At 55.6% G+C, this 15,150-nt stretch overlaps 1 protein-coding gene across 4 annotated transcripts in view; it reads right to left on the bottom strand.

Annotated features, from left to right (window-relative positions):
- Positions 1-15,150, bottom strand: part of TBL1X (transducin beta like 1 X-linked) — a 196,306-nt gene that overhangs the window by 34,044 nt on the left and 147,112 nt on the right. For all 4 annotated transcript variants that reach the window (XM_044235564.1, XM_044235566.1, XM_044235567.1 and 1 more), the window contains one exon: positions 10,484-10,591. In XM_044235564.1, the coding sequence (XP_044091499.1) occupies positions 10,484-10,541 (58 nt within the window). In that variant the 5' untranslated portion in view covers positions 10,542-10,591. The remainder of the gene's footprint in view (positions 1-10,483; positions 10,592-15,150) is intronic.

The following is a 15,150-nucleotide window of genomic DNA, read 5'->3' on the forward strand; positions in this document are numbered from 1 at the left end:
AAGGTGACATCTGAGCTGTAGCGCTGTAGAGCAGGAAGGCCTTAATGTCACCGTGCGTGAACTCTGAAGACAGACACCAGGGCAAGACGCGGCTCGGCCTCAGCTGAGAGAGGAGACGGAACCGCCCTAGACCTCCTCATGCCGTCCACGGCACTGAAGTGGGAAGTGAGAACAGACACCTCCCGGCCCCTTCCAGGGGGTCTCCGGCTGTTTCGAGGCTAACACCAGTGCGAACTGCTGGGCTGCGCGGAGCAAGGCCGCGTTCAGATGACTGTAACGGACCAACCATCGAGGCACTTTCATTCTAACTGCTTTTCCCCCTCTAAAGGACTGATAAACCCGTGAGCGGCAAATGGTGACTCTCGGCATTTACACACAGACACACTGCAACAGTCAACTCCGAGAAGCCGGTAGAAGTCGCCTGGGAACCCGGGTGGTCGCGGTGGCTGTGAACACGGGGGACACGAGAAACAGCAGTGTCACCCTCCACGCGGCCACTCGACGGGGCTTGATCACCATACCAGAACAGCGGTTCAGGACAAAAGCAGACGGGCTCCGAGTGAAGAGGGTCTGTAAGGGAACAGTGCACGCGCGGGGCATGTCGGCTGGCGACGGCACCCCACGGACCGCACTGCGCAAAGGGAACATGGGTGTGCTTCTCTGCTGGAGGAGTGTGAACCGCTGATGCCACACAGGGAGCGAGGGACGGTTTATTCTTCTCCAGAGGAAAGGAAGTGGCATCATGCACACCCTCCAGCTACTTACCCAACCCTATATTTCTCGGTTATTTTTTCAGTTGAAGTACAACACACACACAAATGTGCAGATGACAGATACGCAACCACAGCGCAGATTTAAACTCGGGGCAATCACAGAGCTCCCCCAAGTTCTCCTTCTGTCCCCGCTCAGCGGACACTGCACGCCCTACAGGACGGACACCCAAGCTCGGGTAGTTAGAGCACTGTCCGTGCGTCCCTGTACGTGCTGCTTAGGGGAATGAAGGACCGTCGTGGGTCTGCGGCAACGGTACACCTGTCCGTGTGTGCTAGTTCCGCCCGCACCGGGCCTCATGCAGCCTACCTGCAGTGATGCTCCCGTTTTCTCCCTCCCCTTGGCTTTACGCAGACAGGCACCCCCTCCGACATCACATCTGTTCCAGCTGCAGAACGTGAAGATGTGACAGCCACACACAACATGAAACAATCACCACGATCATGTTAGTCAGGACCTCCATCACCTCCCAGAGTTCTGGATTGTGCCACATCACATTTATCTGATGCGGCCAAGAACACCGACAACTCACTCTCTCAGCAACTTTCAAACACACCGCACAGGACTGGAAACCGTAAAGTCAATGTGGGGATGCCTGGGTGGTCTGTCGGTGAAGCCTCTGCCTTCAGCTTGGGTCATCATCTCAGGGTCCTGGGATTGAGCCCCGCATGGGGCTCCCTGCTCAGTAGGGAGTCTGCTTCTCCCTCGCGGTCCGCCCCCTCCCCCGTCCATGGTTCCTCACTCTCAAATAAATGAAATCTTTACAAAAAAATAAAGTCAATGTGCTGTCCTTTATAATCTACATCTTTCTGCTGTAATTGACTGAGAGTAACCGCTCCTAAGCCCCGTGACTCCCCCTGGAACGGATGGTAGGGTCTGGGGTGGTGTGGGGGAGCGCGGACGCTCCATCAGGAGCGCGCGGCTCCCCACTGCGGGGACAGGAAGGCCCCGCAGGACTGCAGCGGTCCTTCCACCGGACAGGAACATGGGCGCGTTGGGCCGTGTCTTCCTTACGTGTCACATGACGGAACAAATGCTTTCCTTTATTATTTCTAAAGCAAAAGCGACCACAATCTCCAAGAAATGCCTCTCTCTTTAAACAGGGACACACATTAGCCATGGAGAAGAGCCAGTGCAGTCAAAACATATTTTTAGAGACTCAGCTGAACAGTAAGCCCTGAACTTCAGTTTAAATGAAGATAGCTGAGCCGTTTTAAAACGATTGCCCGAATCTGTGGAAACGTGTCTTGCATAAGAAGGCATTCCACGGTCCCGGGAAACACAGCGCAGCTGACTGGGTGATTTGTCTGCTGCTGGGATTACAGTGGGCAAAGCTGCATCATCACTTTTATAGACACAACTATTCACGAATATTAAGAGTGGTGCCCTTCTCCTGGTTATCCAACCTCCTAACCGGGAACCAAAAAAAAAAAAACCCATTTTATTATCTGCTGGAGAATGCTTTGGCAGACATCTGCCTTCCTCGAGGGAAAAAAAAAATACCCTGGAAAAATTTAATAAAAAGGAGGACTGCATTTTGCTCATCATTAAAGTCTATTTGAGTTCTGCAGCAAAAGGAATCAAAATAGAGCCCAGGAAGATAAAGTGTGAAGAAAGAGATACCTATTAAAACCCCATTTACTAATAAAAACCGGCTGGAACGAAAGCATCCCGGAAGTAAAGGCTGTGCATCAGTGGTCGTCCACCGGGGGCGAGTTCACGTTCAAGAGTCCATCTGGCAAGGCCCAGGGCATCCCTGGTGGGGACAACACGGGGTAGGGGGATGTTACTGGCATTCAGTGGACAGAGGCCAGGGAGCTGCTCAAGACCCTCTAACACTGGACAGAGACGGAGCCGGCACCACGTGCCAAGAGTGAGCTGAGAACGTGGACCGCCGTGAAGGGGCTGAAAGCCTCTGGGTAAGGTGTGACGTGTGGTCAGAGTACCCGAGGAGGTCAAGACCTTCAGATCTGCCCACCTCTCTCAGGCAGACCACAGATGCATTACAGAATGCTTTGAGCTAAAGTTCCTAAGGGAGTGGGGTTTTTTTCTTGCCCTACCCCAATTTTATATTTTTTCAAGGATTTTATTTGGACATAATCTCTACAGCCACCATGGGGCCCGAACTCAGAGCCCCAAGATCTAGAGTCCCACGCTCCACCGACTGAACCAGCCAGACACCCCCCAAGGAGGTATTTCAAAAACACTTTAAGACTCGCTTAAAAAGAAGGGGGAAAGAAGCCCTGCACAGACCAGACGTTTATCCCTTATTCCACCCCTCCCGGCCTGCACGCAGCCTGGGGGTCTGTGGCCCCAGGCACACGCAGCCTTCCTTCTCCTGGTAATTCCCAAGGAGGCGGCGGCGGCAGCACACGATGTCCACCTGCATTTGCCCACCTTCCCGGGGAGGCTACGCGCCCAAGCTCTCGAGGCGACAAGTGCTGTTCACCGCCCCGTGATTCTTCACTCTTCTCCTGTTTCCAGGCAGCTCAGAAGGTCTGCGTGACCAAACGTTTTCCAAGGGGCACGCCGGTTACTCGAGTCCATGACACAAAAGAACGTCCCCGTCAAATCCCGGGCCCACAGGATGCCTAATGACCTGCAAAATTCACTTAAGACGTCTTGACGGTCTTTGTGTTATTGGCCCCCACACAAAACTGCAGTACTGGAAGTGCAAAATTGTGTTTGGGGTTTGTATTTTGTAATCAGGGAATTATTACGGACCCATCACTGACAGGTCACGGACTGCAAACCCTCTGACCTGCGTGCGTGCGTGCGTGCGCTTGCGTGCGTCTAACCCACACGTGTATGATTTCATCCTATGCACCCGCACGCCATGATCATCGCCACGGTCCAGACACAGAGCTCTTCCATCGGCACAGAAGAACGCCCCCACACAAGCCCTCTGCACTTAGAGCCATCCAACCCCAGCGGCCCTGCCTCCGGTCTTATCACTCTAAGCTCAGCAGGAGGGACCGTCCAGGATGCGGCGTTCTGACACCGGCCCGTGGGAGCCAGCACAATTCTCCGGAGACCTTTTCTGAGCACACAGGTCAGGGGCATAAAGCCTGTTTCCACTGCGGTGCAAACAGCCCGCCATGCCTCTCCAGAACTCTGTCATCTGCCCAAAGAGAAACTCTGTCCCCACCCAACACTAAGCCTCCGTCCCACCCGCTGAGCCCCAGTAACCTCCGTGCTTTCTCAGGCTCCCGGGATGGGGTCCCACATGGCACTCCCTGCTCGGGGGGAGCCCGCTGCTCCTGTCCCGCTCATGCTCTCCCTCGCTCTCGCTCACTTGCCCAAGTAAATAAAATCTTTCAAAAAACTCCATTAGATTAAAAAGTACCATTGCAAAGGCCCTACATCAGCTGGTGGTGTATCTGAGGAGAGCTCTGTACCCTCATACTGTTTGAGCAAAGAGCCGGGCATCTGCTGAGGGTGCCCCTTCCCCCCCAGGAAAGAGGAGATCCGCTCCCTCAGCCCCGCTCCACCCTTGAGGGGCCTTGGCTGGTTCCCCCAGCACAGCCTGGCTCTCTCGCTTAACCCAACAGGCTCCTTCCTCAACCTGGCCCCAGGAAGCCGCTGTGCACACAGGCCTGATTTTGAAACGGCTCCGTAATCTCTCCAGAAAGTAAAAGCTCCCTGTGTGTTTAGAACAGAACGACCTTTAGCTTTGTCCTGGGGCTTGCTGTGCAGACAAAAATGCCGCCTAAGCCTCACTCGCTCTCCTCTTAGGTCCTAACCACGCTGACCTCGTGCATCCTGGGGCATCAGGGCATGAAAGGGCGCTTGGCAGCCGGCAAGGAAATCTTTACCTCTGTCTTGGCCTAGAAGCCCCACAAAACGAATGAGAAATGGCACCTAAGTGCTGCTATAAAGCTGGAAACTCCAAGCACTGGTATTTCACTATCTTCCTTGGATGACATGTAATCTAGAACAATCCAAGGACGACACGTAATACGGAACTATGTGTACATTATGTAAATCCAAGGAAACATGCCCAATTCTACGTAGTGAGTCAACACGTGTGTAGACACGGCTCTTTCAGAAGACAGACCCCGTCTAACAAGCAGATTTTCACTTTAGAGAACAGCCAGCGCTTCTCCGTGAATAAGGAACGCATGGTGACGTTAACGGGAATGATAAACGGGTTTAATAAATTGGTCTCTTGACGACAAATCATGACAGACCAGAGAAGCAGCTCTCTGTTCAAGGAGTTCTCAATCACACTTGAAACCCTTCCCAACGAAGAAAGAAGTTCATCCACCCGGCGATTTCTGAGATAGGATAAATCAGGTTTTCCCATCGCCCGCAAGGATAAACTGCTTTTACTACCTGAAATCTTTGAAATGACGCCCCTCGGGGCGCACAGCCTGGAAACACACCCACCACCCGACAAAACATTCCTCACGGGTGTTTTCTTTGTCGCCAGCAGAACCAGCAACCATCGTCCCACGGTTCTGTGAAGCCTCCGCCTCTTCTTCGGGGGCTGCGGCGCTCAGTCCCAAAACTCGAGGTGGGGCGCCGCCGGAGTCGCGCAGTGTGTGAGCAGGGCAGCGGGCAAGCTCTCCGCAGCCGCCGGAGTCGCGCAGTGTGTGAGCAGGGCAGCGGGCAAGCTCTCCGCAGCCGCCGGAGTCCCGCAGTGTGTGAGCAGGGCAGCGGGCAAGCTCTCCGCAGCCGCCCTGCGCAGTGTGTGAGCAGGGCTGCGGGAACCGCGCTCTCGGCCCGGAAAACCACGCAGACGGGCGTGCGGCCAGTCCTGGCGCCCCGTCGTGTCCCCGGGCTGCGGAGCGAGGAGACAGGCTGCGTCTGTGGCCGCTCCATCACTCGGCAGCTCCGGGCGGAAGTCCGCGGTGGAAGCCGTGACCCCGGACAGGTCGCGAAGGCTAATTTTAAAGCCGAGGAGGAAGCGGAAAGCGTCACCAGTATCCTGCTGACCTGCCTGCCGGGCTGCCGTCCTTCCAGCCCCTTCCCAGCGCAGCCCCGCGACACGGGCACAGTCAGCCCGGCTCCCGCAGTCGCAACAAACCCCCTGCCCTCTCTCGCGGGCCCCCTGCCCGGACGCACGGAGAAGCCCGCAGTGGCTTCTGAGAGAAGCCCACGCTGACCACGCGGGCCAGCAACCCCACGCCCAGATGCTTCCCCAGGAGCAACGGAAGCCTACGCTCCCGTGGAAACACTGTTCGCCGATGTCTGCAACAGCCGTAGCCGTGATCGTCAAACCCCGGAAACAACCCCGACGTTCTTCAACGGGAGAACCGACACGTCCACGGCTACGCACTCCTGAAACGGAACAGGACGCGGCGACGGAGAACCGGCTGCGGGCACCTCCGACAGCGTGAAGGCCTCTCCAGCTCACGACGCCGAACGAGAGCCCGCAGAGAAACAGTCCGGTCACCACGTAACCACTGTGGAAAACCTGGCTCCAACCCCCCCGCCCGTCTCTCGTCTCCAGTCGCGACCGTGACCACGACCCAGCCGCACGGACCCTCTTTCCCCCCAGCAGACACGGACTGGCCTGGCCAACGCGACGAGGCACAGACACTCCCCTCCCTGAGAAACCCGCCAAAGCCGAGCATTTCGGCTCCTTCACCGGCAGGGTCTGGGCAACCCCAGGCGGCCGCCCTCCCCGCTGGTGGCAGGGCCGCCTTCCGGCAGCGCCCGGTGCCCACGGACTCCCTCGCCAGCTGGGTCTGGGAGAACTCTCCCTCGTAGTCTGGCTCTGGGGACGAAGCCCCGGAGGAAACCCTCGGACTCACAGAGACTCACAGATGCTCTCCCTTCTTCACGCGGAGCTGGAGGGGGCGTCAGACCCCCGTGCTACGTTCAGAGAAAAGCAGGACAAGCAACCGGCCACTCACACAGTCTGTGCAGGAGCTGCTCACACCCGTGCAGGCTGCAGCCCGTTCCTCCGCCTTGCTCCCTGCGATGGTGCGGTGGGCTGGCGGGGGGCGGGGGGGGCGGCGCATAAGGCAGAGGCCAGCCAAGCCTTAGCCCTCGAGGCTGGACTGCCACAGCTCCGAAGCAGTCCAGCTCGGCCGCTCTGGTGCCACAGTCGGCACTTCCAGGTTCCTCCCGCCTCGCTGCCAAGCCTCGCTTGCCGACTGGCAGTGTCTTCTTCCAGAACGCCGTGACGCCAGGACCGGGCGGGCTCACAAGTCCATGGCAGTCGGCAAGCGCATGTAGGGGCAAGGCCCTGGCTCCACACAACTAATGACGGTCCCAAAAGAAACACCTTCCTTGCAGGCTGCGGGGTTCATGTCTGGGTGTACTATCTACTGCCGTGCTTCCGGGGGAGGGAGGGCCAGAGAAGAACCTACGATGACATTGAGGCTACCACTCGTGGGCAGAGTAAGGGAGCAAACCCGCTTTTGAGGCTCGTTTCCCCAGTCTGTAGACGGGTGACCTGGATTCTCCCACCCGGGAAGGTGTCCTCTTCAACACACGGCTTCCCGCTCTCGAGGAGAGAAAGGTTCCTGTGGGGTCTCCCGGCATCCGCACCGACAGCGGATATGGGAACGGGACGAGGATGGAAGGTGCTGGAGACAGGACGGCCAGGGATGGCACCTGCGGCCCAGCACGGAGAAGGCAGGCTCTCGCCTCTAACTCAGGAGGCCAGACCAGGAACACCCGGGGTTCTAGGGAACTTGCTCCTCACTGCCCTCGAGCAGGTGGGCGGGAACTTTCTGGGGCTGTCTCCGACCACCAAAGCAAAGAGCACATGGACCAGAGAACCAGCTGAGGCCATCCCCAACCCACCGCCCCCTCCATCCTTCCCTCCTCCGCACCACACAAGGCATACGGATGGAGCCTGCTGCACAGGCCTTGCCGAGAGAGAACCTCCTGGTGCCTTCTGGCAGAGAAAGCCAGATGGGGAGGCGCTGAAGAATGAGTCACCTACGGGGACACTGGGCTTATTTCCGATGAGCGGTTGTAGGTATGCGGGGGAGAGCAGAGATGCCTGAAGGGGAGGCCCGATGGAGGAATGTGTGTCTTCTCCGCAACCCCCCAACCCCGGAGCGAGAAAGGAGACTCTGACAGGCTGGGAAGACGCTCTTTGCACTGGGTGGGCGCTCGAGAGAGATGTGCCAAACCGAAACTTGGAGGCTGGAGAAAAACACAGACAATGACCCCAAAAAGACCTCTTGGTATTTCTCCGCCTGCTTTGGAACACGTCCTCATGGGGGCCTGCAGTCCACTCTAGGACTCACGCGCTCCTCAGAGGACAGGAGAGGCCTGGCTTTCTGGAAGACACACGCCACACGTGTATGAAAGGACTTGGACCGGAGTGTTCGCACCTAGAAACCCACACCGGTGAAATCCTGTCCTCCTGTCCCCAGACTCCCTCCTCAGCCGCCTGGTGACAGAGGAGCCAAGCGTAAACACACAGGACAAAGGAAGGGTGGCCTTTCTGGGGGAGGGATGGTCTCCGTATTTATTCAAAGAGGACAGCACTGCCCTTGCCCTGGACCTCAAGCCCCAGGGACCGCCCCCGCCCCGCCTCCGTCCCCCAGGCCAGGCACACAGTTTTCACATCACTTATTTATTATCCTGACGTTCAGCCTGTGAGTTCCGCACACATTCTGACCGTATTTTTGCCTCCATCCTATCTTCGTACTGAAGGGTGTACACAGAAAGGGCTCTCGAATTCAATGCTCAAAGTCCACAGGACGGCGGGCAGTTCCCCCGACTCCTCAGGGTGAGTGACAGGTGCCAGTGACTCCCCAGATCCACAGGGCTGGGGGTCATATACGTTTTATCAATTTCTCTCACACTGTGTCGGGCAACAGCCGATTCGAGTGACCTAATATATAAGGAGGAAGAATGCACACTTCCCATGAAAAATGCTGGCTGGGGTCCCCAGGGACAGAGATCCAGGATCGGACGGGGAGACGTGTTTGTCTATAACACGCCACATGTCCAGTGCTCATGAGTTTTGCCCAGGATAACCACTGCATTTTTTTACTTGCAGAGAAGGAGAGGCTCTAGTGGGGTCCAGAACTTGTTCAAGGGTCTGGATGGAACACCTGCCCTGCTAAGCCTTCCAGGCTGACTCTGGATGAGCCCAGACCCAGGGGCTCACAAGCTGGTTTCCCCTCAGTCTCGTCCGTGTGTCTCCGGAAGGTAGAAGGGCCCAGGAACTGGTTCCCTTCTTGAAAAATCAAGTTGCAGAACATAAACAATAGGATACCAAGCGTAGGAAGTTTAAATAACGCACAAGGCCACTGGCTGTGGGTTGAACCGTGTCCTGCCCCAAATCCCTAAGTCCCAGGCCCCCGGCACAGCTCAGAAAGTGGCTTCATCTGGAAACGGGGGTCTCTGTGCAGATCTAATGCGTTAAGACCAGGTTATACCGGAGTCTGGTGAGGCCTTAATCCAGGAGGAGAAACAGAACACGCTCGGACAGAGGTAGAAGCAGGCACCCGGGGAGGAGGCCGCGTGGCAATGAGGACTGACAGAGGCGTGATGCCGCCGCCAAGGAACAGCAGAGACGGCGGGCGACATACCCGAAGCCGGGAGACAGGCGCGGGACAGACCCCTTCCTGGCCTCAGAAGCCACTCACACGGCCCGCACCCGGAATCTGGACATCCGTCCTCCCGCACGGTGGGACAAGCCATCTCCATCTGGGCTGCCCGGTCTGCCCACTTTGTTACGGTGCTGCTGGGAACTAACACCCCGGGCCTGCCCGGCTCAGGAAGACACCGTGTGCGCAGTAAGTATGTGGGGACAACAAGCACCAAACCCGGGCAGGCGGTCAGCACTGGAAAGGGGACGGCACCGCAGAGTCGAACATGGGCGTCCCGCGGGCCCTGGAAGTGGGGTAGTTCCCAGCGTGGGCGGGTAGGTGGTGACAACCATGTTTCTCATCAATGTCATTTTGTGCGTCTCAAAAGAAATATTTTAAAGCTTTCCAAGTTTAAAGACAATATTCACTTTAGAAATTAATTAAAAATCTAACAATGTTCATTCGAAAAGAACTCAGAGTCTTGCATATTTAAGAAAGCACCCACACGCAGTCCACTCATCTGTGTGGAGGCCGTGCCGTGGGGGGCAGCTGTGACACAGTCTAACGCACGAATCCGGGCTCGCAGGCGGCCAAGGACTCCTCAGAGGGCTGCCTCTGTCCTGTGACAAAGCCCGGCCAGGCCCTGCGCCTCAGGCTCTTGTCAGCCCCCTCCTCCGGCCCGAGGGTGCCAGCGGCTACTCACAAGGTCCGTAAGTTGGCAGAGAGCACAGGTCTAGCCTGTACCTTGCTTACTGTAAAGTGACGTCTTGGTCATAATCAGAAGTGTTGGAGGAGACCAGAACTACTGCTATGTTTCAGGAAATGGCCATGCGCCCATGGTGGGGTGTGGTTTAGCAGCTCAAAAGATCCGTGGTCTTCAGTCCGAGAAGCTCGCATAAACACGACACCACAAAGACACACCAGCCCCTCCGTTAACGCCCTTTCCATGTTTCTCCCAACTGCTCTTGACCTTAACTGCCATCTGACCTCATCTGGGCAGAGAGAGATCAAGGGAAGAAAGAACACACACCCCGTCCCACCCCAGGAGCAGGGCGGCCCCAGAACCTTCTCTCCTCCAGCTCTCTCAGTGAGAATGCCCTGTGCTCTTCTCCTTCTCTAGCCTGGCTTTTCAATCCACGGTGGCTGCTTCTGCACGCACCACGCCGCAGGTGCGTTTGCTACTAACCGAAACCCAAGCCTCTTACCTGACTCCTGGAGATAGCGATACACCAGGAAGTTCACCTCGTCACTGGTTATGCTCATCTTAGCCTCACCTCGCGGCGATGAGGTCTGTCGGATGCGGGAGCCACCCTCTGTGAGACGACAAGAAAAAGTGGGAAGACAGTTTTGAAACACTGCCTGTATTCTGCATTTTTTTTTTTGGAGAACGACTGAAAAAATCATAACCATGATGGAATAACCATGAAAGTAATCATAATTTTGTTAATACGTACATATATATGCATTTTTTCATGTATATAAAAATAGATCCAGGAGAAATTTTTCAAAAAAATAAAAAGAGGTGGGGCGCCTGGGTGCCTCAGTGGATTAAGCCGCTGCCTTCGGCTCGGGTCATGATCTCGGGATCCTGGGATGGAGCCCCGCGTCGGGCTCTCTGCTCGGCAGGGAGCCTGCTTCCCCTTCTCTCTCTGCCTGACTGTCTGCCTACTTGTGATCTCTGTCAAATAAATAAATAAAATCTTTTAAAAAATAAAAATATAAATAAATAAATAATAAATAAAAAGAGGAAAAGGCACTGGTGTAGTTTCCAAGACTGAGATAGGGTCAAGGATAAGCCACACAAATGACAAATTCAGGAACAGAAAACGAAAACCCAACCTTCTCTTCAACAAAAATCACGGAGGCACTGGATGACCACATACTTGGTAACGAGCACGAACGAAGCCCGAGGCGCACTCTGACGGGCTCGGGAGGGTACGACACTAAGCACTTGCCCAGACGGAGAAGACTCGTGAGTAGACCAGAGGTCACGTCGACACCGCTAGGGCAGGTGATTACATGGACCAGACCGCATGTGCTGTTCTGGAAAATGATGAATTTTCATACCTCTCACTCATGAAGTTTCAACGATAAACCTGATGGTCACTGTACCTATAGGCTGCAGGCAGCACTGAGGAGGAAAACCCACGAGGGAGAAGAGCGCGCGTCCCCTCGACATCATTTCCATGAAGAAGCCAGGTCTCGGAAAGACAGAGCACGGACAAGGAGCAACCGAAGAGAGAATCTGATTTTCGCCCCAACGATCCCCGGTAGCGTCTGAGCAAGCACGCCCGGAGAGGACAGAACTCAACCAAGCAGCAGAGCTCTGCTCAGATCGCTCACGCCAAGACGAGCCAACCCAAGAAAGGCCAGGACCCCTTTCGGTGAGGTCGCCAACCCCAAACGTCCCTGGCTGTTGGGGAACGGTCTTCACGGTCCACATCATACACTTGCAGTGTATGAAATCTCATACATTTCCACATCATACATTTTACTGGTGCCAAAACGTTTATCATTAAATGAGAACTAACTTTGTGCTTATTTAGAATAAAGATGAAAGGGCAAAGAAGACCTTCAAGGATGCACCCTAAAGGCTGCTGTAAGGGACACACACAGGAGCCCCACCCTGCTAAGATCCCCTCCCCACGTGTGGGCAATATCTGGGACTCACTTCTACCCCCACGGAACACATCAAGGGACAGGGATGTCACTCTACTCCTTCGATTATGTCCTACAGCAAGGGTGACCACATGTCATTCTCCTAACTCTTTCTCAGTGGCCTGGAGGGAGACACTCCGCTGCGGGCTTCGAAGATGAAGGCTGTCATCGTGTGAACTGCCCACAGGTCTGGGGCTGCAGGGAGCTCTGTGCACGTCAGTTGTACAAGCACTGTGCAGAGCCCTTGGTCTCTCTGCCGAGTGAGGGGACAATGCGCAGACGCCCATCTGGGAAACGGGAAGCAGATCGTCACCAGACACCACATCGGCCAGCGCCCTGATCTCAGACTTCCAGCCTCCAGAGTTGCAAGAAGGACGCGTCTATTGGTAAATGTGCCCGGTCTGTGCTGTGTTGTCACAGCAGCCTGAAATGCCTCAGACACCACCCCTCGCTCTGTTCTCTGTATTTGCTCATGTGGGGTGCTTGGAGAGAAGGAAAATCGAACAGGCTCCTGGGGTCGGCACTTCTGACCCTGGGGGCCAGATGATCCTCTGTTCTGGGGCCGCCCTGGGCACTGGAGGACGCTGGGTGGCCTTCCTGCCACAGCCTCCCTGGCCTTCCCCCATCAGAGGCCAGCACCACCTCGCGCACCCCCTGGAGTTGTGATGATCAAAAACGTCTCCAGATGTCGCCAAATGTTCTGAATTGCAAAGCTGCTGCTGGTTCTTCTCTGGAGAAGAGAAAAATCAGCCTTCTTTGTCTGACAGGAACCGCATTTACAGAGATGTGGGGCAAGGTGGGGTCGTCTGGCAGGTGATGCTTAATGACACAGGCACGCAAGCCGTCGCTGAAAATGCACCACGGGAGGCGGGCTTTTCCCCAGAGCCTATGGAAACTTCTTTCCACAAAGCTGTCAGGAGTTTCATTAGAAAATAAAGTCCACACTTCTTCTCTCAGCCTCCACATTTTTTTTTTGTTTTTGTTTTTTGGTTTCTTTTGTTTGTTTTAAAAAGATTTTATTCATTAATCTGGGACAGAGAGAGAGCAAGAGCATGAGAGGGGAAAAGGTCAGAGGGAGAAGCAGACTGCCCGCGGAGCCGGGAGCCCAAAGTGGGACTCGATCCCAGGATCATGACCTGAGCCGAAGGTAGTTCCTCAACCCTGAGGCCCTCTTTTTTGTTTTCTGAGAAGAAACCGTCCCAGCACCCCAAGAGCCTGGTTCTCACTCGCCACCCACAAGAACGTGTCACAAACAGGTGTGTGCACGCATGTTCACGGAGGACTCTGGCGCAGGAGACGACCACATCCTGGAGACACCAGGGGGCTGTGGGTCAGCTTGGTTAGGCTGATGCTCCTCCTTCCCTTTACACACCCTCTTTTATCCCAAGTAGGAAAACTACTACATCAGGTCTGGCTCTCCCGCCTTTTTTTTTTTTTTTTAAAGATTTTATTTATTTATTTGACAGAGAGAGATCACAAGCAGGCAGAGAGGCAGGCAGAGAGAGAGAGAGGGAAGCAGGCTCCCTGCTGAGCAGAGAGCCCGACGCGGGACTCAATCCCAGGACCCTGAGATCATGACCTGTGGCTCTCCCGCTTTCTGATCGTGGATTGAATTTCTCTCTAAATTTGTAAGTCAGCATAAGCTTTTGCCAGCACAGTGTTACCTTTTTTTTTTTTTTTAATTTATTTAAAAGATCAAAAGTAGGCAGAGAGGCAGGCAGAGGGGGTGGGGGAAGCAGGCTTCCTGCCGAGCAGAGAGCCCAATGTGGGGCTCGATCCCAGGACCCCGGGATCATGACCCAAGCCGAAGGCAGACGCTCCAACCCACTGAGCCACTGAGGCACCCCACAGTGTTACCTTTTTAAAGGCTTTTGGATGTGTAAGCATCAGAGAGAAGAACACAGAAACCAGCCCCGGCCTGCAAGAGAGCCATGTGAAGTGTCGTCTGGACAACAAGCCTTGTCCTGCTGTCCCGACTCTAGGCCCTCAGCTGTGCGGTTCAAATTCTGAAGACGCGGTAAGTGGATCGCACCTCCCCCACGGCTGAGTAACGTCTTCACTAGTCTTTACGCGGCCTCTTCTTTTACAACCTAATTCCAGGGGAGTTTGGCCGGCTCAGTCTGTGGAGCGTCCGACTCTTGATTTCGCTCCAGTCTTGACCTCAGGGTCGTGAGATGGAGCCCCATGTGCGGCTCGTGCTCGGCAGAGAGTCTGTTTCTGCCTCTCCCCCTCTCTCCCTGGTCCCTCCTCACGCACACATGCGCAAGTGCTCTCTCTAAAAATATAAATAAATCTTTAAAAAAAAATAATAAAGGGATGCCTGGGTGGCTGAGTCGGTTAAAGCACCTGCCTTCCGCTCAGGTCATGATTCCGGGGTCTTTGGATGGAGCCCCGCATCGGGCTCCCTGCTCAGTGGGGAGTAAGTCCACTTCTCCCTCCGTCCCTGCTTGTGCTCTCTCTCACTGTCTCAAATAAATAAAATCTTTAAAAAATAAGTAAGTAAAGAAATAATAAAACTTAGCTGCAAAAAAAAAAAAAACCAAAACACTAGGGAAGTACAACATACATACCGATTTTCAGACTGTTTCTACACAGACATGAGACAGTCTTTGAACGGACTGTCACTGTTACAGCACTACTTCGTCCACTTTAACTCCTTGGTTGGTTGGTTTAAGACTGTACATATCTCTCTGAGAGAGAGAGAGCATGAGCAGGGGTGGGGGGCAGGGGAGAAGCAGGCCCCTCGCCGAGCAGGGGGCCCGATGCGGGGCTCGATCCCAGGGCCCCAGGAGCATGACCTGAGCAGAAGGCAGCCGCTTCGCCGACCGGGCCCCCAGCGCCCCGCCGCCGTGGGGCTGTCCACGCCGCCACGCAGGGACAGTGGCAGTCACCAGGGCGTCCGGCTGCGCCGCGTGTCCGCAGCTGCTCGGAGGCGGCGGTGCTGGCAGGTGCGCTCTACGTTTCTGACACCAACGAGTGCCATGGCTTCACTTCAGACCGACCTCACCAACATGCACTCGCGAGCGTGGAAGTGACGCTCCCTCTCCTGCTGCAGGCCCAGACCGAATCCCACAGGGCGCGGCGCGGCCTTCCGCCCAGGGCTCCGCGGGCAGCGACACGTGAGGACACGCGCTTCTGCTCGCGGCACGGAGGGCTCGACCGCAGCAGAGGCACACGGCAGGGGGTAGGGGGGCGGGAGCCCATACGGCGCGCG

The sequence above is a fragment of the Neovison vison genome, chromosome X (genome assembly GCF_020171115.1).
Source record: "Neovison vison isolate M4711 chromosome X, ASM_NN_V1, whole genome shotgun sequence".
NCBI lineage: Eukaryota > Metazoa > Chordata > Mammalia > Carnivora > Mustelidae > Neogale > Neogale vison.